Source organism: Oncorhynchus masou, chromosome 13 (genome assembly GCF_036934945.1).
Source record: "Oncorhynchus masou masou isolate Uvic2021 chromosome 13, UVic_Omas_1.1, whole genome shotgun sequence".
In the NCBI taxonomy this organism is placed as follows: domain Eukaryota; kingdom Metazoa; phylum Chordata; class Actinopteri; order Salmoniformes; family Salmonidae; genus Oncorhynchus; species Oncorhynchus masou.
Window position 1 is genome coordinate 24346889 of NC_088224.1, and position 22359 is coordinate 24369247.

The 22359-nt window shown below is 44.9% G+C and overlaps 3 protein-coding genes across 5 annotated transcripts; 2 read left to right on the forward strand and 1 right to left on the reverse strand.

Moving 5' to 3' along the window:
- Positions 1–703: 703 nt before the first annotated feature.
- zcchc17 (zinc finger, CCHC domain containing 17) lies at positions 704–8219 on the reverse strand. Of its 2 annotated transcripts, none has more exons than XM_064983288.1 (7): positions 8081–8219; positions 6990–7162; positions 6226–6326; positions 6034–6125; positions 5824–5924; positions 3601–3791; positions 704–2767 (listed from the first exon to the last, which is right to left on the reverse strand). In XM_064983288.1, the coding sequence occupies exons 2-7, from the start codon at positions 7126–7128 to the stop codon at positions 2606–2608; spliced, it is 786 nt and encodes a 261-aa protein (XP_064839360.1). In that variant the 5' UTR covers positions 7129–7162; positions 8081–8219; the 3' UTR covers positions 704–2605. The 2 variants fall into 2 exon arrangements, with proteins under 2 accessions (XP_064839360.1, XP_064839361.1); XM_064983289.1 differs by lacking the exon at positions 8081–8219 and adding an exon at positions 7388–7568.
- On the forward strand, positions 8217–13946 carry snrnp40 (small nuclear ribonucleoprotein 40 (U5)). Its single transcript, XM_064983291.1, has 10 exons — positions 8217–8435; positions 8830–8959; positions 11663–11756; positions 11873–12038; positions 12334–12464; positions 12672–12805; positions 13002–13084; positions 13303–13364; positions 13453–13556; positions 13673–13946. Exons 1-10 carry the CDS (start codon positions 8328–8330, stop codon positions 13720–13722), a joined length of 1062 nt encoding a protein of 353 aa, XP_064839363.1. The 5' UTR covers positions 8217–8327; the 3' UTR covers positions 13723–13946.
- Positions 13947–15244: 1298 nt separating this feature from the next.
- Positions 15245–22196, forward strand: nkain1 (sodium/potassium transporting ATPase interacting 1). Of its 2 annotated transcripts, XM_064983293.1 has the most exons (8): positions 15245–15358; positions 15598–15988; positions 16768–16905; positions 19425–19505; positions 19624–19821; positions 19928–19988; positions 20640–20721; positions 20878–22196. In XM_064983293.1, exons 2-8 carry the CDS (start codon positions 15935–15937, stop codon positions 20885–20887), a joined length of 624 nt encoding a protein of 207 aa, XP_064839365.1. In that variant the 5' UTR covers positions 15245–15358; positions 15598–15934; the 3' UTR covers positions 20888–22196. The 2 variants fall into 2 exon arrangements, with proteins under 2 accessions (XP_064839365.1, XP_064839364.1); XM_064983292.1 differs by having other exon boundaries at positions 15245–15988.
- Positions 22197–22359: the final 163 nt, after the last annotated feature.

The window sequence follows — 22359 nt, forward strand, 5'->3', positions numbered from 1 at the left end:
GTCTTACAGTAGTAGGACCCATCAGGGTGAGGCACGGCAGCCATTTTGTGCCAAGCTGAGATCATAGGCTGCTGTGTGGAAACAGCATATGGCTCCTCAGACAGATCAAGGCAGTTTACTTGGTGTTGTGGCAACACACAAAGGCCTTTCCACTTTGACCCATTTCTGAGTAGTTATGGCCGTGTGTGTAGCTCAGGGAGGGGGAGTTGACTTCTGGTACAATTATAGCAGTTCCAAAACAGCGACAAGTTTCCATCTTAACTAGGTTTACACAGAGCATCACGAGGAGAATAATTATAGACCAACCTCAGTGTGTGCCACCATCGGCTCCTCCTAGGTGAACAGAAATTGTGATTGGTGCCTGGCTGCGTAGGTGTGTGTGTGTGTCCTGGGCTATGAGTGTGTGTTCTAATTTGGGCGCATTCCTGACTTGTGTAGATTGGTATCATGTGTTGCAGACAGGGTGCCAACCAGGGACAGAGGACCTGCAGTACAGGACACCTCACAGTGACCCCTACATTCTATGACCACCACATGAAACAAACAGACTGGTGTTTGAGCAAATGAACCCTACAACGTAATGATCAACTCTAACAAAACCATTCAAATGAACTCAAAATCAACATCACCATAAATTACCAAGCCAGACTGGAGCAAAGCTCTGCTTCATGAACGCTTTGTGACCATACGGACCATGAAATACTTGACAGTTCAAATCTTTAATAAAGACCCTCATAGTTTGCATACAGGAATATGGACCATGTTACACAAACTCCTTTGCGCACAAACACACATCTTCAAGTACTGGATGACATGTTTGCAGAGTACACGTGTTCACACACAATAAGGGGTGTGTACCAACAGGATATCGCAAGCATGAGGTTCCTGTATGTTTGACCGGGACTCCCTAAAAACTCAGCACTTCCATACAGCTATGACTGTGACTTTTCGTAGAAGGTTACGAGAGCATTTTTTCTAACCCTAGCCTTATTCTCCTAACCTGCTACGAAAAAGTAACTTCCAGTCATAGCTGTATCGAAGTGGCGTGTTTCTGGGGAATCTCCTGTAACACATATACACTTCCTCTTTACGGCTTTACCACTTCCTGTGTGTGTTGCTTTGATGTATGTACACTATATATATACAAAAGTACGTGGACACCCCTTCAAATGAGTGGATTTGGCTACTTCAGCCACACCTCTTGCTGACAGGTGTATAAAATCGAGCACACAGCCATGCAATCTCCATAGCCAAAGATTGGCACTAAAATGGCCTTACTGAAGAGTGGGACCACGAAGTGTGGAAGGGTGTAAAAATCATCTGTCCTCGGTTGCAACACTTACTATCGAGTTCCAAACTGCCTTTGGAACCAACGTCAGCACAAGAACTGTTTGTCAGGAGCTTAATGAAATGGGTTTCCATGGCTGAGCAGTCGCACACAGGCCAAAGATCACCATGCGCAATGCCAAGCGTCGGCTAGAGTGGTGGAAATCTCGCCATCATTGGACTTTAGAGCAGTGGAAACGCCTTCTCTGGAGTGAAGAATCACGCATCACCATCTGGCAGTCCGACAGAGAAATCTGGGGTTGGCGGATGCCAGAAGAGCGCTACCTGCCCTAATGCATAGTACCAACTGTAAAGTTTGGTGGAGGAATATTAATGATCTGGGACAGTTTATGGTTCGGTCTAGTCCCCTTAGTTCCAGTGTAGGGAAATCTTAACGCTACAGCATACAATGACAATCTAGACAATTCTGTTCTTCCAACTTTGTGGCAACAGTTTGGGGAAGGCCCTTTCCTGTTTCAGCATGGTTTGTCGACATCATTGTAGAAGAACTTTACTAGCCTGCACATAGTCCTGACCTCAACCCCATCAAACACCTTTGGGATGAATTGGAATGCCGTCTGTGAGCCAGGCCTAATCATCTAACGTCTGTGCCTGACCTCACTAATGCTCTTGTGGCTGAATGGAAGTAAGTCTCCGCAATGTTCCAACATCTAGTGGAAAGTCTTCCCAGAAGGGTGGAGGCTGTTATAGCAGCAATGGGAGGACCAACTACACATTAATGCCTATGATTTTGGAATGAGATTTTCGACGAGCAGGTGTCCACATACTTTTGGTCATGTAGTGTATGTCATGCGTTTAACCTGACCAGTGAGGACAGGTGGACTGGTTCCAGATACACGTATTACTAACACAGCACAGGCCTGCACAGATTACAACGTCTTGATATGGTTCCTGAGATGTTAACTCCAGGTGTTGTGGGATCTGAGACACCTATACTGTCATCCTGAAAACAACACTAACCTCTTCAGTGTTAAAGGTAGATCTGAGGGAACTGGATAGGTGCAATATATACTTAACTTTCCGATGGGCTCAGGGAAGCTGCCATATTGCTAACACCTATCAGGTTTCTATCGATCTGCATGTGTCAGACGGTAGGGGCAAGGGGCTATGAGGGGCTTCTGACTGTTGCGTCAACTTGTGTGTGTGTCCAACCAAGTCTAGACTGTGTATGTGCGTGTCCACCTGTGTGTATGTGTGTCTACAGTGTCATTTGTGTGTGTTTAGTGCAATGTATGTGTGTCAGTCCGTCAGATCAGTCTCAGATGTGTTTGTGGGACTTGTGTTTCTTGTGTTTCTTCTTCTTTCTGTCCTCTCTGTCGTCATGGCGCCCTCTCTTGGCCTGACTGGGTCCACTGCTGCTGCTGTCACTTTCGGACTCCTTCCTCTCCCTCTTCCTCTTCTTCTTCTTCCCCTTCTTCTCCTGAGGAAAGGGGAGGAGAGATAAGCAATGAAAGACAAAGAAGAATCAAACTGCTCGATTTTTATATCCCTACATGAATCATCTATTTAAAATGTTGGTTATTCTGCAATGCGTCACTGATGCAACTTTTCTCAGGACAGAGAGACATGGTCACCAGGGGGTGTTAACCCAAGTGTTACATTTTACAGGAGCGATAAATACCTCACACGAGAGAGAGATAGACAGACCGCCGTAGGCAGACCTGGCTTTCAACAGAGAGCACACTGCCCACAAAATGAGGTGGAAACTGAGCTGCACTTCCTAACCTCCTGCCAAATGTATGACCATATTAGAGACAAATATTTCCCTCAGATTACACAGACCCACAAATAATTCCAAAACAAATCCAATTTTGATAAACTCCCATATTTATTGGGTGAAATACCACAGTGTGCAACCACAGCAGCAATATTTGTGACCTGTTGCCACAAGAAAAGGGTAACCAGGGAAGAACAAACACCATTGTAAATACCCATATTTATGTTTATTTTCCCTTTTGTACTTTAACTATGTGCACATCATTATTACACTGTATATAGCCATAATGAGATTTGAAAAGTCTATTTAAAAAAAAAAACTTGAGTAATGTTTACTGTTAATATTTGTTTGTTTATTATCTATTTCACTTGCTTTGGCAATGTAAACAAGTTTCTCATACCAATAAAGCCCTTTGAATTGAGAGAGGGAGAAAGAGCCACTGTAGACTATTGATAAATACCCCTGGCGCCAATCAATCCTTACCATGGAGACAGGAATATAAAACCTTGACTTCTATGTCACTCTGTGGTCTTTACCTTTTTCTCTTTTTTCTCCTTTTTCTTCTTCTTGTGTGAGTCCTGTGGAGGTTGGGTTTTGCGGACTGCGAGTGGGATGAGGTTGGGGTTGATAGGCTCTTTCTGTAGCTGCTGAGGCTCATCATCGCCCTCCTCAGGTATCAGATCATACTGCAGCCCTGGGGCCGAGAAACAGTCCTTCGCAAAGTGACCTGAGAGAAAGAGAGAAACAGTCCTTAGCGAAGTGAACTGAGAGAAAGAGTCCTTAGCAAGGTGCCCTGAGAGAAACAGTCCTTAGCGAAGTGAACTGAGAGAAAGAGTCCTTAGCAAGGTGCCCTGAGAGAAACAGTCCTTAGCGAAGTGCCCTGAGAGAAAGAGTCCTTAGAAAGGTCCTGAGAGAAACAGTCCAGCGAAGTGAACTGAGAGAAACAGTCCTGAGCAAAGAGACCTGAGAGAAAGAGAGAAACAGTCCTGAGCAAAGAGACCTGAGAGAAAGAGAGAAACAGTCCTTAGCAAAGAGACCAGAGAGCAAAGTGCCCTGAGAAAGAGAAACAGTCCTGAGCAAAGAGACCTGAGAGAAAGAGAGAAACAGTCCTGAGCAAAGAGACCTGAGAGAAAGAGAGAAACAGTCCTGAGCAAAGAGACCTGAGAGAAAGAGAGAAACAGTCCTGAGCAAAGAGACCTGAGAGAAAGAGAGAAACAGTCCTGAGCAAAGAGACCAGAGAGAAAGAGAGAAACAGTCCTGAGCAAAGTGCCCTGAGAGAAAGAGAGAAACAGTCCTGAGCAAAGAGACCAGAGAGAAAGAGAGAAAGAGAGCAAGGTGCCCTGAGAGAAACAGTCCTGAGCAAAGTGCCCTGAGAGAAAGAGAGAAACAGTCCTGAGCAAAGAGACCTGAGAGAAAGAGAGAAACAGTCCTGAGCAAAGAGACCAGAGAGAGAGAGAGAAACAGTCCTGAGCAAAGAGACCAGAGAGAAAGAGAGAAACAGTCCTGAGCAAAGAGACCTGAGAGAAAGAGAGAAACAGTCCTTAGCAAAGAGACCTGAGAGAAAGAGAGAAACAGTCCTTAGCAAAGACACCTGAGAGAAAGAGAGAAACAGTCCTGAGCAAAGAGACCTGAGAGAAAGAGAGAAACAGTCCTGAGCAAAGAGACCTGAGAGAAAGAGAGAAACAGTCCTGAGCAAAGAGACCTGAGAGAAAGAGAGAAACAGTCCTGAGCAAAGAGACCAGAGAGAGAGAGAGAAACAGTCCTGAGCAAAGTGCCCTGAGAGAAAGAGAGAAACAGTCCTTAGCAAAGAGACCTGAGAGAAAGAGAGAAACAGTCCTGAGCAAAGAGACCTGAGAGAAAGAGAGAAACAGTCCTGAGCAAAGTGCCCTGAGAGAAAGAGAGAAACAGTCCTGAGCAAAGAGACCAGAGAGAGAGAGAGAGAGAAACAGTCCTTAGCAAAGAGACCAGAGAGAGAGAGAGAAACAATCCTTAGCAAAGAGACCAGAGAGAGAGAGAGAGAGAAACAATCCTTAGCAAAGAGACCAGAGAGAAAGAAAGAGAGAGAGAGCGAGATCATATGCTACATTAGGATGGAGGTAAACAACAGGGGCCGTGTGTAGAGGCTTTTGTTCCAGTCCAGTTCCAAACACACATAATTCAAGGATTGATTGAAGGTCTTCAAGATTAGTTGAATCCGTTTGCCTAGAGAATGTGTTCATTAGGGATATGAATGGTTATTTGAATGTCCGAACGGACATTACTATTTGAATACTTGTGAGTATTCATTTTTGTGATAACATTTTATTAAAGGCCTATTATAACACTGAAAATGCTTTTTTCTCAATTAAAATACCCATGTGACATTGTTACATACAAGGACATTTCAAATGATTAATTTAATAAAACAAACTTTTCAATGAGAAGGAGTAGACTACAACGAGAAACCAACAGGTAGGCTGTTTTATCTGAATGGGGTTGAGGAGAAAGCGCAGCATGTGGCCTCAATTAGCTTAGCTAGCTAGCATCTCTAGGCTACTCCAGTCAAGACAGGCACTTAAATGGGATGATAAATAACATGATAAATAATATTGTAGCTGCTACAAGTTAGCAAGTCATGGCTGTAGCTGAGTTGCCTTGGCATCTCTCCCTCAGTCTTTTCGCTCACAGCTGCAGCTATAGTGCGTGCAGGTTTTGAATATCCAAGAAATTCATGATACTATTGGAATAGTGAAAATATTTCAACCCCCATGTGGCTGTACCTTTGCAGCCACACTTCTTGCAGGTGGTGTTGAGTACAGCCTCCAATGTGATCCTCCGTCCTGTACCATCTTTGAACTGTCTACGCCTCCGCTCATCCTGCCTACACACACACACACACACACACACATACATACACACACACACATTTGATAAAAAGCAGCAATAGCCAATCATCGTATCAGTGAACCCAGTTGGACACAAAAACATACTCTGCTATGACATTGTTGGGGTCCAGGTCTTTCCCTGTTCCTTGATTGACAGCTTTCATTGAGAAGGAGAGCTTCACCTTGTCATCACGCATCTGAGAAAGATGGAGGGAGGGAGAGGTAAGGCCATGTTCGGAACCATTTGCTCATTAGGGAGAGATGGAGTTTATTTACATGTATGTGTCTGCGTGTTACCTCTCTCCCGATGACCTTGATCCACACCTGCTCTCCCACGTCAACGACTTCTGCAACATTTTCAACCCTACAGGCTGACAACTCACTGATATGAACCAACCCTGAGAGAGAGCGAGAATAGATAAAGTGGGAGAGATAGAGGGAAGAGGTAGAAAGTGAGGAGAAAGAGTAGTGCCTCAGAAGAAACCGTAATACTCAAAACAGACAAAGATAATATAAATCAGAAAGAGATCATGAAGTCAAAGATATTGTAAAGTGAAAGATGCCCAAAGATGTCCGCATGCTTCCAAGCCGAAACAATTCGGAAGAGTTTGTGCATATATCACGGCGACATTTTGTGACGTTTCTGTTCATCTTGGACTTGGGTTTTTTCTTGAGGCCCGAGAAGTTTGGGAGCCAAAGTCTACACCGCTTCGTCAGTGATTGGTCAACAGTAGGAACTCTTCAATAAAGTCCTTGTTGTCATTCAATGAGAGACAACAGGTTTTCATGCACATTTTGGGGGGGGGAAATAATGCACCAACCATTAATTAGATGTAAAATTGCATGACTAAGATCTCCAAATGAATGACAGATTATTTGAGTTATATTAGATTAATTCTGACTTTTGAGGAAGTATACTGGCTACAGCGTCTCAAAATGGACAAACAAGTACTATTGCCGCTTTTTTCTCGTTTTCCAAGCAAAGGTCTTTTAAGGGAGCATGAGAGCACACTCGTTCCAGGCGCCAGCCGAACTGAAGCATGCTGATGCCTTAAGCCTACCCTGCTTCCTGTAGCCAGGAATCTTGATGAAGGCTCCGTAGGTCTGTACAGAAGCCACCTCTCCCTTCACAATACTGTACATGGCTGGCAAGCCATCTAGTCCTGCAGGCTCCTGCTGGTCATGGTCAAAGTCTGCCATGATGATGATGGCGACTCACAGTATAACTCTCTCCCTGCAGACACACAGAAGGACATCTGGGTTAGGTAAGGAGATGATCATCATGTAAAGACTAGGTGCAACACCTCAATCTAAACATTCTGTAATGTTGCACCCCACTGAATACGCCTGGTTATGTATTTTGGCACTCTGCTTTGAAACTGTGTACCCTTCCTCCTTCGTAATGCCTTGTTAAGAGGAATCACTGATCTAACTAGCTAGCACAGAGTTTTCTACCAACCTTAACTTGGCAATACTTTCTCAATTCCTGACTTGGAAGACACCAAGTCTTTTAAACATCCATGTCTAGTTGCAGAGGGTTCGTTTGAATTTAGAAAATGCTCTGTTATTAAATGTAATCATTGTTTTGCTCCATGATGTAATCCAACAATGTGTACGCCGCCATCTTGTCTATTTCAAATATTCTCTCATTGATCGAGACTGACGAGTGTCATCATGACGTGTAGCACTTTGGGGTGGACACCCACTTGTCTCAATCAATGAGACAAGATTTGAAAAAGAAAAAAGATGGCGAGGTAGACATTGTTTATCAGCCAGCTGGAACAGTGTCTGACTAGGCAACATGTTAAATAGCTATACATACAGTATAGAATACATGGCTGAATGTGGGGTCAACTAGCTACTGTAAGCAACCTGAGTAACTTTGCCAACAAGCAGTATGTTGCTGAGGGTGACAAACGGATTCAAAATTTAGCCGTTTTACCTTTTCCTGTTTTAAGCACTAGATTGATGGGCTGGCTGGCTAGGCTAGCGAGTTTATATAGCCTATGGCTAGAAGCCTTGGCGTTGTTAGCTTGCCCTACCTTAGGGGCAAATATACGTATGTACACTTCTTATAGGGAGATATGTAGCAATCAAATCTTAATCCGCACCTACACACGTTTATATACACACTATTATATATTATAGCTACCTTATGTGCCGAGTATTTATTTTTGTAGTCTGTTTCAGATGTTTTCTTCCGGTTCACGGACCATGATCAACAACAATGATAACCAATCAACGTTAACAGAGGAGCTGCGAACCAATCAATCGCCCTGAGAACCGGAAGTACCTCAGACCGCTCTTCACTTCGTACTTGTGTCGAAAGCGGTTTGTTGAAAGAATTTATTCAATTCGATTTTTGTTATACACCATCGCGTTCATTGAGTTGTTAAACCATGATTGAGCCAAAGAAGAGACCGGGGGACATGGCTTTGGTTCCTGCCGGCGGAGTCAAGAGGCCCAGGACGGAACTGATCGCCGCGGCACAGTCGCAACAGCTCGTGGTAAGAAAGGAGGGGGTCATCAAAATACAACAAGGGGGAAGTTCAATTTCGCTAGTTAGCTTCAGAGAGTTGTTAACTACCAATGTTTTCAGTCTTTCAACTAGTAACATAAAAATAACCTCAATTGCAGCTTTGATACGCTGTGACTGAGATATGCACTTGTTTACTAGTTAAGGCTATCCAATGCATATACTGCATATACATATATAAGCAGAAAACTTATTTTGATCGCTAGATAGCAAGTAGAATTGTTTTACTTTATCAGCTAGTTTAATCAATACCAGGATTGTTAGTGGGCCATGCACATATACAGTAATGCTCTGAGAATAGTGTGTGCGTCTACCTGCCTGCCTGTGATTGTGCGATATGATAATCTAACATGTCCCCTCTCCAGGGCCCTCCCCGCAGCTCCAGCCTGCAGGCTCCCATCATGCTGATGTGTGGCCATGAGGGAGAGGTCTACTGCTGCAAGTTCCATCCCAATGGAGCCACCTTGGCCTCCTCTGGCTATGACAGGCTCATCTGTGTGTGTGTATACATACAGTACCAGTCAAGAGTTTGGACACGCCTACTCATTCAAGGGTTTTGTTTTATTTTTTTTACATTGTAGAATAATAGTGAAGACATCAAAACTATGACATAAGACATGGAATAATGTAGTAACCAAAAAAGTGTTAAACAAATCCAAATATATTTGAGATTATTCAAAGTAGCCACCCTTTGCATTGATGATAGCTTTGCACATTCTTGGCATTCTATCAACCAGCTTCATGAGGAATGCTTTTCCAACAGTCTTGAAGGAGTTCACACATACTGACTACTTGTTGGCTGCTTTTCCTTCACTCTGCAAATGAGAGTCCCACTAAGCGCAAACCAGATGGGATGGCGTATTGCTGCAGAATGCTGTGGTAGCCATGCTGGTTAAGTGTGCTTTGAATTCAAAATAAAGCACCCCCACAGCATCACTCCTCTTCCTCCATGCTTCACGGTGGGAACTACACATGCGGAGATCATCCATTCACCTACTCGGCGTCTCACTAAGACGCAGCAGTTGGAGCCAAAAATCTCGCGATTTGAAGTATTTCAAATATAAAATATATTTTGATTTGTTTAGCACTTTTTTGGGGTTACAACATGATTCAACGTGTTATTTCTACAATGTAGAAAATAGTAAAAAATTCAAAATCCTTGAATGTGTAAGGGCGTCAACTTTTGGCTGGTACACACACACGTGGAAAGTATTCAGACCCCTTGACTTTTCCCCCATTTTTTTTACATTACAGCCATATTCTAAAATGGATTAAATACATTTTTTCTGAAATACATAATACATTTACATTAGTTTTCAGACCCTTTCCTATGAGACTTGAAATTGAGTGTTCTAACACACTGCATCTAAGTGCTAGAGGCATCACTACAGACCCTGATTCGATTCCAGGCTGGATCACAACTGACCAGGATTGGGTGTCCCATAGGGCAGCGCACAATTGGCCCAGCATCGGCCGGTGTATGCCGTCATTGTAAATAAGAATTTGTTTCTTAACTGACTTGCCTAGTTTAAAGGTTAAATAAATATTCAATTGATTGGACATGATTTGGAAAGGCACAAGCCTGTCTATATAAGGTCCCACAGTTGACAGTTCATGTCAGAGCAAAAATCAAGCCATGAGGTTGAAGGAAATGTCTGTAGAGCTCCGGGACAGAATAGTGTCGAGACAGATCTGGGGAAGGGCACCAAAACATTTCTGCAGCATTGAAGGTTCCCAAGAACACAGTGGCCTCCATCCTTCTTAAATGGCTGAAGTTTGGAACCACCAAGACTCTGGCCGCCCAGCCAAACTGAGCAATTGGGGGAGAAGGGCTTTGGTGACCAAGAACCCGATGGTCACTCTGATAGAGGTCCTCTGTGGAGATGGGAGAATCTTCCAGTAGGACAACCATATCTGCAGCACTCCACCAATTAGGCCTTTATGGTAGAGTGGCAAGGCGGAAGCCACTCCTCAGTAAAAGGCACATGACAGCCCGCTATGAGTTTGCCAAAAGGCACCTAAAGACTCTCATACCATGAGAAACAAGATTCTCTGGTCTGTTGAAACCAAGATTTAACTCTTTGGCCTGAATGCCAAGCGTCACACCTGGAGTAAACCTGGCACCATCCCTACGGTGAAGCATGGTGGAGACAGCATCATGCTGTGGGGATGTTTTTCAGCGGTAGGGACTGGGAGACTAGTCAGGCTCAAGGGAAAGATGAATGGAGCAAATTACAGAGAAACACTTGATGAAAACCTTGTCCAGAGCGCTCAGGACCTCAGACAACAACCCTAAGCACACATCCAAGACAACGCAGGAGTGGCTTTGAGACAAGTCTTAATGTCATTGAGTGGCCCAGCCAGAGCCCGAACTTGAACCCGATCTAATATATCTGGAGAGACCTGAAAACAGCTGTGCAGCAATGTTCCCCATCCAATTTGACCACTTGAGAGGATCTGTAGAGAAGAACGTGTCACGAACTGGCTCAAAGCCAGGAACAAAAAGGGAGACAACATGGAGATAACAAAATATATTTCATATCTCAAGTAACCTATATACAATAAACATTGGTGTATGTAGTCAGTAGTGTGAGTGGTTGCGTGCATAGATGTGATAATGAAGGGTGTTGAAAGGTGCAAACAAACAAAACGGACATGCAAAAAAATGCAACAACAAAAAACAAAGTGTGTCTGCATGGAGAATTTCTTCAATGAATGGGGAAGAGATGTATTTATCCCGGGACACACCCTGGCCCAGGTGTGTCCCATTTCTCTGACGACCCTCCCGGATCTGCCCACCAACATCCTATTCAGGGAAACGAGAGCAAAGAGAAAGAATACGGAGTGAGAGGGTCGTTACAAATGGGAGAAACTCTCCAAATACAGGTGTGCCAAGCTTGTAGCGTCATACACAAGAAGACTGGAGTCTGCAATTACTGTCGAAGGTGTGAAGGGTCTGAATGTTTATGTAAATGTTTTATTTTTAATACATTTTGCCAAAATGTTTTTTTTTTTTTAATGGTTTTGCTTTGTCATTATGTAAAAAAATTTTTTTTAGAAAAGACTAACGTAACAAAGTGGAAAAAGTCAAGGGGTCTGAATAGAAGGCATTGTACACGTGCGTGCGTGCGTACGCACACAATACTCTCGCTCACTTGACCTAACTGGTGACACTCATCCATCTCCCTCTCTCTACAGTGATGTGGAATGTGTATGGGGATTGTGATAACTTTGCCACCTTGAAGGGACACAGTGGAGCTGTGATGGACCTTCACTACAACACAGACGGCAGGTAGGATATATATTCACACACACGAACTCGCTCAGGTCCGGCAAAAACGTGATGTAGTTTTTGGGTCAATATCCCGTGTGTTTAATGACCCTTTCCCCACCTGTGTGTGCGTGCAGCCTGCTGTTCAGTGCCAGTATAGATAAGACAGTGGGAGTGTGGGACAGTGAGACGGGCGAGAGAATCAAGCGTCTAAAAGGCCACACCTCCTTCGTTAACTCCTGCTACCCTGCTCGACGCGGACCCCAGCTTGTTTGTACCGGCAGTGACGACGCAACTGTCAGGGTAACCATGCCTACCACAGACTGCTTTAATTAAGCCAGTGTTCTTCAAACCTGGTTCTAGACAACTACTGTGTGTGCAGGCTTTAGGTCCATTCCAGCACTACTAACATGCCTGATTACCTGATCAAGTTCTCTTACGAGCAGTGTATTTATTGAATCAGGTGTGTTAACACTGAGCTGGAACTAAAACCTACCCTGCACAATCTTTCTGAGTGTTGTTTGACTGTTGTAAGTGGAGGACAGCCGTCATTAGGATATTGTTGTGTTTGTTAACAGTGTGCGTGTGTGTGTTGTAGCTGTGGGACATCCGTAAGAAGGGGGCGGTCCATACGTTCCAAAACACCTACCAGGTGTTGGCTGTCACATTCAACGACACCAGCGACCAGATCCTGTCTGGGGGCATCGACAATGACATCAAGGTACATGTGTGGGTTTTGATAGTGTGAAAGAAAGACCTGGGCCCATGTCCACAAAGTATCTCAGAGTAGGAGTGCTGATCTAAGATTAGTTTAGCCTTTTAGGTCATAATGAAAAATATTATATGAGCAGATCCTAAATCAGCACTCCAACTCTTAGATGCTTTGTGGCTACGGGCCTGGATACTACCAGGAGGCAAGGCTACTGTGCCATACAGTGATCAACTCCTTGTGTGGGACCTGAGTCAGAATAAGCTGGTCTACAGTATGCATGGTCATGGTGATTCTCTGACTGGACTCAGCCTGAGCTCAGAGGGGTCCTACCTCCTCTCCAACTCCATGGACAACACAGGTCAGTGTGTGTGGGTGTGTCATATTTAAAGACGTGTGTTTGCGTGAGATACATTGTGTGTTTACAAATCAAATTTGTATTGGTCACATACACGTGTTTAGCAGTTATGCCGGGTGTAGTGAAACGCTTGTTTCTATCGCCAACTGTGTGTGTTTACTGTACTTGATTATGTGTACAAATGTGTGTTGTCCTGCAGTGCGTATTTGGGACGTCCGTCCGTTCGCTCCCAAGGAGAGGTGTGTGAAGATATTCCAGGGGAACATTCACAACTTTGAGAAGGTAAATAAAATACCTTTGACCAGAGAGTATGAGATTCAAGTGTTTTGATTTTGGAACTGGACAAAGACTTTCAGTGTGAGTGTCAATATTTGTGCTCATATCATGTTTGATAAGCCTAGTGGCCTGCTATAGCATGGTTATGGCCTGCTATAGCATGGTTATGGCATGTTAATACACTCTGTATAGGTTTTGTTTATAATACATTGATGTGTCTGCAGAACCTTCTGAGGTGTTCCTGGTCCGCTGACGGCAGCAAGATTGCAGCAGGCTCAGCCGACAGGTGAGTACACTCTCCGCAGTACGAAACCTCAACATAAATGCACCAATCCCCTCTTTTATGATCCTTTATAAGCTGTGTGTGTGTCCAGGTTTGTATATGTGTGGGACACCACGTCTCGTAGGATCCTGTACAAGCTGCCAGGCCATGCTGGGTCAGTCAATGAGGTCGCCTTCCACCCTGAGGAGCCTATTGGTGAGATGGCTTTATATCTGTCTGGCTATTTACACTCTCCCTCTTTCTATTGCTTTTTTTTTTTTCATTGAGTGCTTAGTCTCTCTGTCATATTTTTTTTTTTTACTTTCCCACAGTCCTCTCTGGTGCCAGTGACAAGAGACTCTACATGGGAGAGATTCAGTAGGACTGTTGTTTGTGTGTGTGTGTGAGAGAGAAGGGTAATTGTGTGTACATCTGAGTGTGTATGTTCTGCTCTGTTGTGTGAATGATCAATACTCTGTACTTTTATATACTTCTGTTTATTTAATAATGAGACAGTATTTTGAGTTTATAATTTCCAGTCACAACAACCAACACCTGTATTTTTTTTTTGTATTTCTCTTAATAAACTACTTCTGGAAGAATGTTGTTGTTCTTCCGTTTCCTGTTCTTGTTGAAGCTGAATATTTGTATGTCTTTACTATGAAACTATTAGTATGCAAGCCTGTCCTTTTGTTAAACTCTCACACTCTTAATAAACACAGCCATACAACCAAATGGGGGTTTAAATGGCCAAAAGGTTAAATTGAGTTTTAGAATATCAAATCAATATTGAGCAATCTAATCAAAGTAATAGATTATTTAGATTTCGTTAATGCAAATGTATTTGAATTATTTAACCACTGGCTGCTTACCATGACAGAGCATGTTCCTAGATATTCTATTATTCTCACTCTTATTTCTGCCGGCAATTCCATTATTTATTTGTATTCGCTGCTAGTCCTGTTTCTTTTGTCTCTGCTGAACGTCTCGCGCTCCACGGTTTCACTACCCACAGGGCCGGTCCTATATGTTCTGCCCCACCTGGACAACAGTTGTGATCCTCCAATCAATATTGTCCATTTTACTTTGACCTGTCCTGTTTTTAGGATATGTTTGTTACTTGATTGGGCGCAATTTAGGTTAGGCTGTTTGATCGGAGAAACCTGCATGATGTAAAATGTGTCTGTCTCATTACATTGTCATACATTTTATCTCCAGCCTGCATGCTACTGAAAGGGCCACATACCGGTTCTACCATATTCTATATCTGCTACAAGATTTATGTTCATGTTTTTATTTGACGGAACGTTGGTGGAGCGCCGCACTGATGTGTCTCCAACAGCACCCTGGAGAGGAATGGACAAGCAAAATATTTTACGCCCCTTCCTTTGACAGAATGGGGACTATTTATCACAGGGCAGCCAGCGACAACTCGCACATAAATAATCCCATATGCCAGTGGTTGAGATCAATTGTTTGGGGGTAGAATTATGTGAGGTGTTGTGTTGTTGGAGATGCGTCTTGGTCAATTTGACGAAGGCTGTATTTCTGAGTTAGTCTTCACTCTGCCTCAACTAGCCTACCTTGTTAAATAAAGGTGAAATAAATAAATAAAAATGAGCTGACCAGCGGTGATTTCCCCAAGCAGTCTGCAGAATACAGGGGCCCATTTCGACTACTTTAAATTGCATCCTTACTCCCTCTCCTTTAGTTTATAATTTATTTGACAAAGTTTGAAGTTAAAATCTATTTAGTGGGTCACTAATTTACTTTATTCAATCCCATCATGTCAAATCAGTGATCGCCATCAAGGAACACGGCCCATTTCCTAATTTGAAATGAGGGGGGCTTGCAATGTCCCCTCCTCGACCCCCCTCGCGCCCACCCCGGCAGGCACCACCGATTGTTGACAAAGACACCGCGAGACAGAAGAGAGCCCTAAATCTTGGTTTTTAGCATTACGCCATCGGAGGCCTACGGAGAACGGGAAAGCAGCGCAAACGTCTTGAAAACCAACCGTGAGTCACTATTACGGCTTTGTGTGTGTCGGGCATGGCATATTTCATTTAGCCATCCCAGACAGTTGGCCACCTCCATCCGCTCATTTCATTCCTCTCCCTCCCCGTGTTACCCATTATCATATTATGCTAATGTATACCCGCTAACCCGCGAGACCTGCTCCGTTATGACAGCTTTCCGTCTTTCTTTGTGTCTGTCTGTGTGGTTTTCGCCCCCTCCTTTCGCTACCAACCGGAAGGTGTGGTCGGCTCGAGGCGATTCGTAATCGTTACCTAGTGGTCGGACCGCAGACCTCGCCGCGTGAAGAAGAGGACACCTCCGGCGAACCACAGCCACCTTTACCTACCCACACCGACAGAATGATCACGGCGGGTCGGGCTGGGTTGGTGTCGGTGTGATTTAACGTATCTCAAGGAGTCTTCCGTACCTAGAAGAACCAAGAGGCCGGGGTATAGGCGAGATCTGGCCGGGCATGGTGTGATCTGAGTCGGGCTGCCAGTCTGGATCTGACCGGTGACCACCCGTCCTTTCCCCGGAGCCTTTGTGGCTCCAAGCCGCGTCCAGAGCACTCCAAGATGGGGAATTGTGACGGGAGATGCACGCTGGTGGCGATATGTTCACTGCAGCTGGTGAGTGTGTTGGGGTGAGGTGAAATGTGATTGGGAGAATGTGAAAAGGTGTTGTTGTTGACCATATTTTGACTATATCCCTATTCCTTTCCTCTTTCACTCAACGAATCTGTGTGTGTAACTGAGAGGGAGTGCTGGTCTGACTGACTGAAAAGTGTTTCAAAACTACTAGCTGTGTGTGTCACATTATTGGTATTATTGGCAACCACACAGTGTGTGTGGTGATCACTGTATTCTGGGAGACCACGTGAAAAGGAACCCTTCAGCTTTTGAAAGTAACAGCAGGAAAACAAGGGAGCTCCCTCTCGCTGTCTTCCTGCTCTATCGGTCTCTCTAAACTTTTTAATTTCCAGTTTTTAATTTCTACTCTTATTTTCTGACTTAAATAGTGTGTGTGGTGGTGTGCTATTGTTGGTGTGTGTGTGTGTTTATTTTTTTGTGATATAGGGTGACAGTGGGCACTTGGAATACAGCATATTTTCAGTTGTTTGGGGAGTTTATTAGTGGGTGTGTGTGGGGTGGGTGGGGTCGGGGGGGGGGGGTAGTCCCTCAGCTGGTGCTCCTGGCACCCTCAGCTGGTGCTCCTGGCAGTTTCCATGGAAACAACTGGCAGACTGTGTGAAGTGTGTGTGAGAAAGACAGTTGTTTCCTTATCTGTGTGTTTGTGTGTGAAACTGTAGCAATGTATTACCATGCCAATCCTCTAGAAGTACAGGTGGACTCTTTTAGTAAAAATATACCTGTGTGTGTGTGTGTGGTGTGTGTGTGTGTGTGTGTAGATGGCAGCACTACAGAGACAGGTGTTTGACTTCCTGGGCTACCAGTGGGCTCCTATCCTGGCCAACTTCCTCCAAATCATGGCCGTCATACTGGGGATCTTTGGAACCGTGCAGTTCAGATCCCGCTACCTCATACTGGTGAGACATACATGCATGCATACACTATATACACAAAAGTATGTGGACACCCCTTCAAATGAGTGAATTTGGCTATTTCAGCCACACCCATTGCTGACAGGTGTATAAAACCGAGCACACAGCCATTGAATCTTCATAGACAAACATTAGCAGTAGAATGGCCTTACTGAAGAGCTCAGTGACTTTCAACATACCGTCATAGGATGCCACTTTTCCAAAAAGTCAGTTTGTCAAATTTCTGCCCAGCTACAGCTGTCCCGGGTCAACTGTAAGTGCTGTTATTGTGAAGTGGAAACATCTAGGAGCAATAACGGCTCACCCGCGAAGTGGTAGACCACACATGCTCACAGAATGGGACCACCAAGTGCTGAAGCATGTAGTGCGTAAGAATCGTCTGTCCTCGGTTGCAGCACTCACTACCGAGTTCCAAACTGCCTCTGGAAGCGACGTCAGCACAAGAACTGTTAGTCAGGAGCTTCATGAAATAGGTTTCCATGGCTGAGCAGCCGCACACAAACCTAAGATCACCATGCACATGCCAAGCGTCGGCTGGAGTGGTGTAAAGCTCGCCGCCATTGAACTCTGGAGCAGTGGAAACGTGTTCTCTGGAGAGATGAATCACGCTTCACCATCTGGCAGTCCGACAGACGAATCTGGGTTTAGCGGATGCCAGGAGAACGCTACCTGCCCCGATGCATAGTACCAACTGTAAAGTTTGGAATAATGGTCTGGGGCTGTTTCTCATGGTTCGGGCTAGGCCCCTTAGTTCCAGTGAAGGGAAATGTTAACGCTACAGTATACAATGGCACTCAAGACGATTCTGTGCTTCCAACTTTGTTGCAACATTTTTTATTTTTTATTTTTTTATTTCACCTTTATTTAACCAGGTAGGCAAGTTGAGAACAAGTTCTCATTTACAATTGCGACCTGGCCAGGATAAAGCAAAGCAGTTCGACACATACAACGACACAGAGTTACACATGGAGTAAAACAAACATACAGTCAATAATACAGTTTAAACAAGTCTATATACGATGTGAGCAAATGAGGTGAGATAAGGGAGGTAAAGGCAAAAAAAGGCCATGGTGGCAAAGTAAATACAATATAGCACATAAAACACTGGAATGGTAGATTTGCAATGGAAGAATATGCAAAGTAGAAATAAAAATAATGGGGTGCAAAGGAGCAAAATAAATAAATTAATTAAATACAGTAGGGAAAGAGGTAGTTGTTTGAGCTAAATTATAGGTGGGCTATGTACAGGTGCAGTAATCTGTGAGCTGCTCTGACAGTTGGTGCTTAAAGCTAGTGAGGGAGATAAGTGTTTCCAGTTTCAGAGATTTTTGTAGTTCGTTCCAGTCATTTGCAGCAGAGAACTGGAAGGAGAGGCGGCCAAAGAAAGAATTGGTTTTGGGGGTGACTAGAGAGATATACCTGCTGGAGCGTGTGCTAAAGGTGGGAGATGCTATGGTGACCAGCGAGCTGAGATAAGGGGGGACTTTACCTAGCAGGGTCTTGTAGATGACATGGAGCCAGTGGGTTTGGCGACGAGTATGAAGCAAGGGCCAGCCAACGAGAGCGTACAGGTCGCAATGGTGGGTAGTATATGGGGCTTTGGTGACAAAACGGATTGCACTGTGATAAACTGCATCCAATTTGTTGAGTAGGGTATTGGAGGCTATTTTGTAAATGACATCGCCAAAGTCGAGGATTGGTAGGATGGTCAGTTTTACAAGGGTATGTTTGGCAGCATGAGTGAAGGATGCTTTGTTGCGAAATAGGAAGCCAATTCTAGATTTAACTTTGGATTGGAGATGTTTGATATGGGTCTGGAAGGAAAGTTGACAGTCTAACCAGACACCTAAGTATTTGTAGTTGTCCACGTATTCTAAGTCAGAGCCGTCCAGAGTAGTGATGTTGGACAGGCGGGCAGGTGCAGGTAGCGATCGGTTGAAGAGCATGCATTTAATTTTACTTGTATTTAAGAGCAATTGGAGGCCACGGAAGGAGAGTTGTATGGCATTGAAGCTTGCCTGGAGGGTTGTTAACACAGTGTCCAAAGAAGGGCCAGAAGTATACAGAATGGTGTCGTCTGCGTAGATGTGGATCAAAGACTCACCAGCAGCAAGAGCGACCTCATTGATGCATACAGCGAAGAGAGTCTTTGGGGAATTTGAGAGTTTGGGGAAGACCCTTTCCTGTTTCAGCATGACAATGCCCTTGTTGAACATCTTTGAGATGAATTGGAACACCGACTGCGAGCCAGGCCTTATCGCCCAACATCATTGCCCAACCTCACTAATGCTCTTGTGGATGAATGGATGAATCCCTGCAGCAATGTTCCAACATCTAGTGGAAAGCCTTCCCAGAAGAGTGGAGGCTGTTATAGCAGCAAAGGGGGGACCAACTCTATATTAATGAGCAGGTGTCCACATATGAGCAGGTGTCCACATACTTTTGGTCACTTCGTTTTATTTAACGCACACGCACTAACCCCTTTTTGTCACTGTGTCTGTCAGTATGCAGTGTGGTTGGTGCTGTGGGTGGGATGGAACTCCTTTATCATCTGTTTCTACCTGGAGGTGGGACACTTGTCTCAGGTAAGAGATGTGTGTTTGTTTATAGCATGTTGATAATGTGTGTTTGTGTTTAGAATGTGTTTATAACATTTGTGTGCTTATAACATGTTTTAAAATATATATATGTGTGTGTGTGTAGGACAGGGACTTCCTGATGACTTTCAATACGTCGCTGCATCGGTCATGGTGGATGGAGCATGGCCCTGGTTGCCTAGTAACACCAGTGTTGGACTCCCGCATTGCCCCTGATGACCACCATGTCATCACCGTCTCCGGCTGTCTCCTTGACTACCAGTACATTGAGGTGTTGAGCTCTGCACTACAGGTCTTACTGGCTGTGAGTATCTCACACACACACACACACACACACACACACACACACACACACACACACACACACACACACTATGATACTAACCTTATCCTGTCTACCTGTCCCTCAGCTCTTTGGCATTGTGTATGCCTGCTACGTGAGCAAAGTCTTCCAGGATGACGAGGATAGCTGTGAGTGTTGCTCACCTTTCTTCCATCGGTCTGACGGTCTGAGTGTCCCGGTCTGAGCGGTCTGAGTGTTTGGCTGAGTGTTCCTGTGTCTGAGTGTTCCCTCGGTCTAGTGTTCCTGTCGGTCTGAGTTCTGAAAGTGTTCCTGTCCAGGATCTGAGGATAGCGTGTCTGAGTGTTCCTGTCGGTCTGAGTGTTCCTGTCGGTCTGAGTGTTCCTGTCGGTCTGAGTGTTCCGTCGGTCTGAGTGTTCCTGTCGGTCTGAGTGTTCCGTCGGTCTGAGTGTTCCTGTCGGTCTGAGTGTTCCTGTCGTTCTGAGTGTTCCCGTCGGTCTGAGTGTTCCCATCGGTCTGAGTGTTCCCGTCGGTCTGAGTGTTCCCGTCGGTCTGAGTGTTCCCGTCGGTCTGAGTGTTCCCGTCGGTCTGAGTGTTCCCGTCGGTCTGAGTGTTCCCGTCGGTCTGAGTGTTCCCGTCGGTCTGAGTGTTCCCGTCGGTCTGAGTGTTCCGTCGTTCGAGTGTTCGGTCTGAGTGTTCCCGTCGGTCTGAGTGTTCCCGTCGGTCTGAGTGTTCCCGTCGGTCTGAGTGTTCCCGTCGGTCTGAGTGTTCCATCTGCATCTGAGTTCTCTGTCAGCTTCTGATCTTTCTCCCTCTGTCAGTTGATTTCATTGGTGGCTTTGACTCCTATGGTTACCAGCCTCCTCAGAAGACCTCCCACCTCCAACTGCAGCCCCTCTACACGTAAGTAACCCCTGACCTCTAACCTTTCATCCTTAACCTCGCGGTGATCCCTAAACCCCTAACCAGTAGGGAGGGAATTGGTTCAACAAGAGATATCTACTTTTTAGTGTGACCTTTTTAGTTTTCCTTGGAACTGTATATCATTCTCTCTTTCAGTGCTGGGTAGGTGAAGGTGGCGCACCTATCAGACAATACCTCAGCAGGGAAGCGGAGTCGCCATGGGAATAGAACATTCACTCTGTGTGTCACAGTACAACTGAAGGATAGACTCACCTGTGTGTGTATGTGAAACCGTGTGTGTATGTGTTAACCAAGGGTAAACTGACTGACACCCCTGAGGTGAATGTACCAGCAGTTCTAGGGGGAAGCAGGGGGAGATGGCGGGGAGACACTGGGCGTGGTCACATCCTAATGGACACTGAGGATATTGAGAGGACACTGCACCTACCGGCTCTCCACATTCCTGCGACCCCGTGTGTGTATGTGTGGCGCTACAGGACTAGCTGGATGACCTCTGAACTATTGTGGAAGGGGCCTCGAAGTCACATGGGGCACAGCTCTTCATGTTGTCGTTTTAGAATGTGATGTCGTAATAGAACAGTCGAATGTCGAATTCCAAGCTTGTCCCTAGTTCTGTTGTGACAGGGTGACTGTTTAAACACAATCACGGCAAAAATGGACTGGTTAGGGGTGGGCTTTAGTGTCTCTGGGTAAAGATATGGGGGATTCTGTGCATGTACATATCTGGCTGATGAATGGTTGTTGCTTTTGTTTGGTGATGAGGGGGTGATCGTGTAGCCACGTCCCTTTACATTTCTCCTCTCACCGTTAGACAACCCAGGGAGGATCTCAATTGCATACCTCTCGCATACTCTCCTCGCCTCCTTCTCAAAACGAATTGGAGGAGAATGTTCAAGGGGAGTGACCTCTGGCTTTCTCATCCAATGGGTTTTGAAAAGGAGGCCAGGAGAGAGATGATGTGAGGAGTATGTAATTGAGCTTCTCCCCCAATGTCCTCCTTGACTTTGGGGGAGAATGCGTCCTTCCTCACACCCTACTATCCTTCCTTTTATTCTCTCCTTACACTTCATTCACTCCCTCTTTCCTTCCATCCATCCCTAAATATACAGTATCACTGGTCTGACCTGATGATATTGATGAAAGGAATATATGAAGGACACTGATTTATTTCACCAACATACAATAGGTCTGGTCAGGGAGTGTTTCCAGGAAGAAAGAGAAGAGATGGCAGGGAGGAGAGGATAGGAGGGCTGTATTTCTGAAGTGGTTTACTTGGATGAGACAGGTGTGTGTGTGGGGGGGGGGAATAAATAAACTTTCTAAATTAAATCAGTCTGGTGTTGTCTATACACAAACACACACACCTGTATAAAAGATCCCAGAAATGTTTAATTCTCTCAAATTGTGTGCACAAATTTGTTTCCATTATTGTTAATGAGCATTTCTCCGTTACCAAAATATGCCACACCTGTCAGGAGGATGGATTATCATGAAGCTGATTAAACAGCATGATCATTATACAGGTGCACCTTGTGCTGGGGACAATAAAAGGCCACTCTAAAATGTGCAGTTTTGTTACACAGCACAATGCCACAGATGTCTCTAGTTTTGACAGAG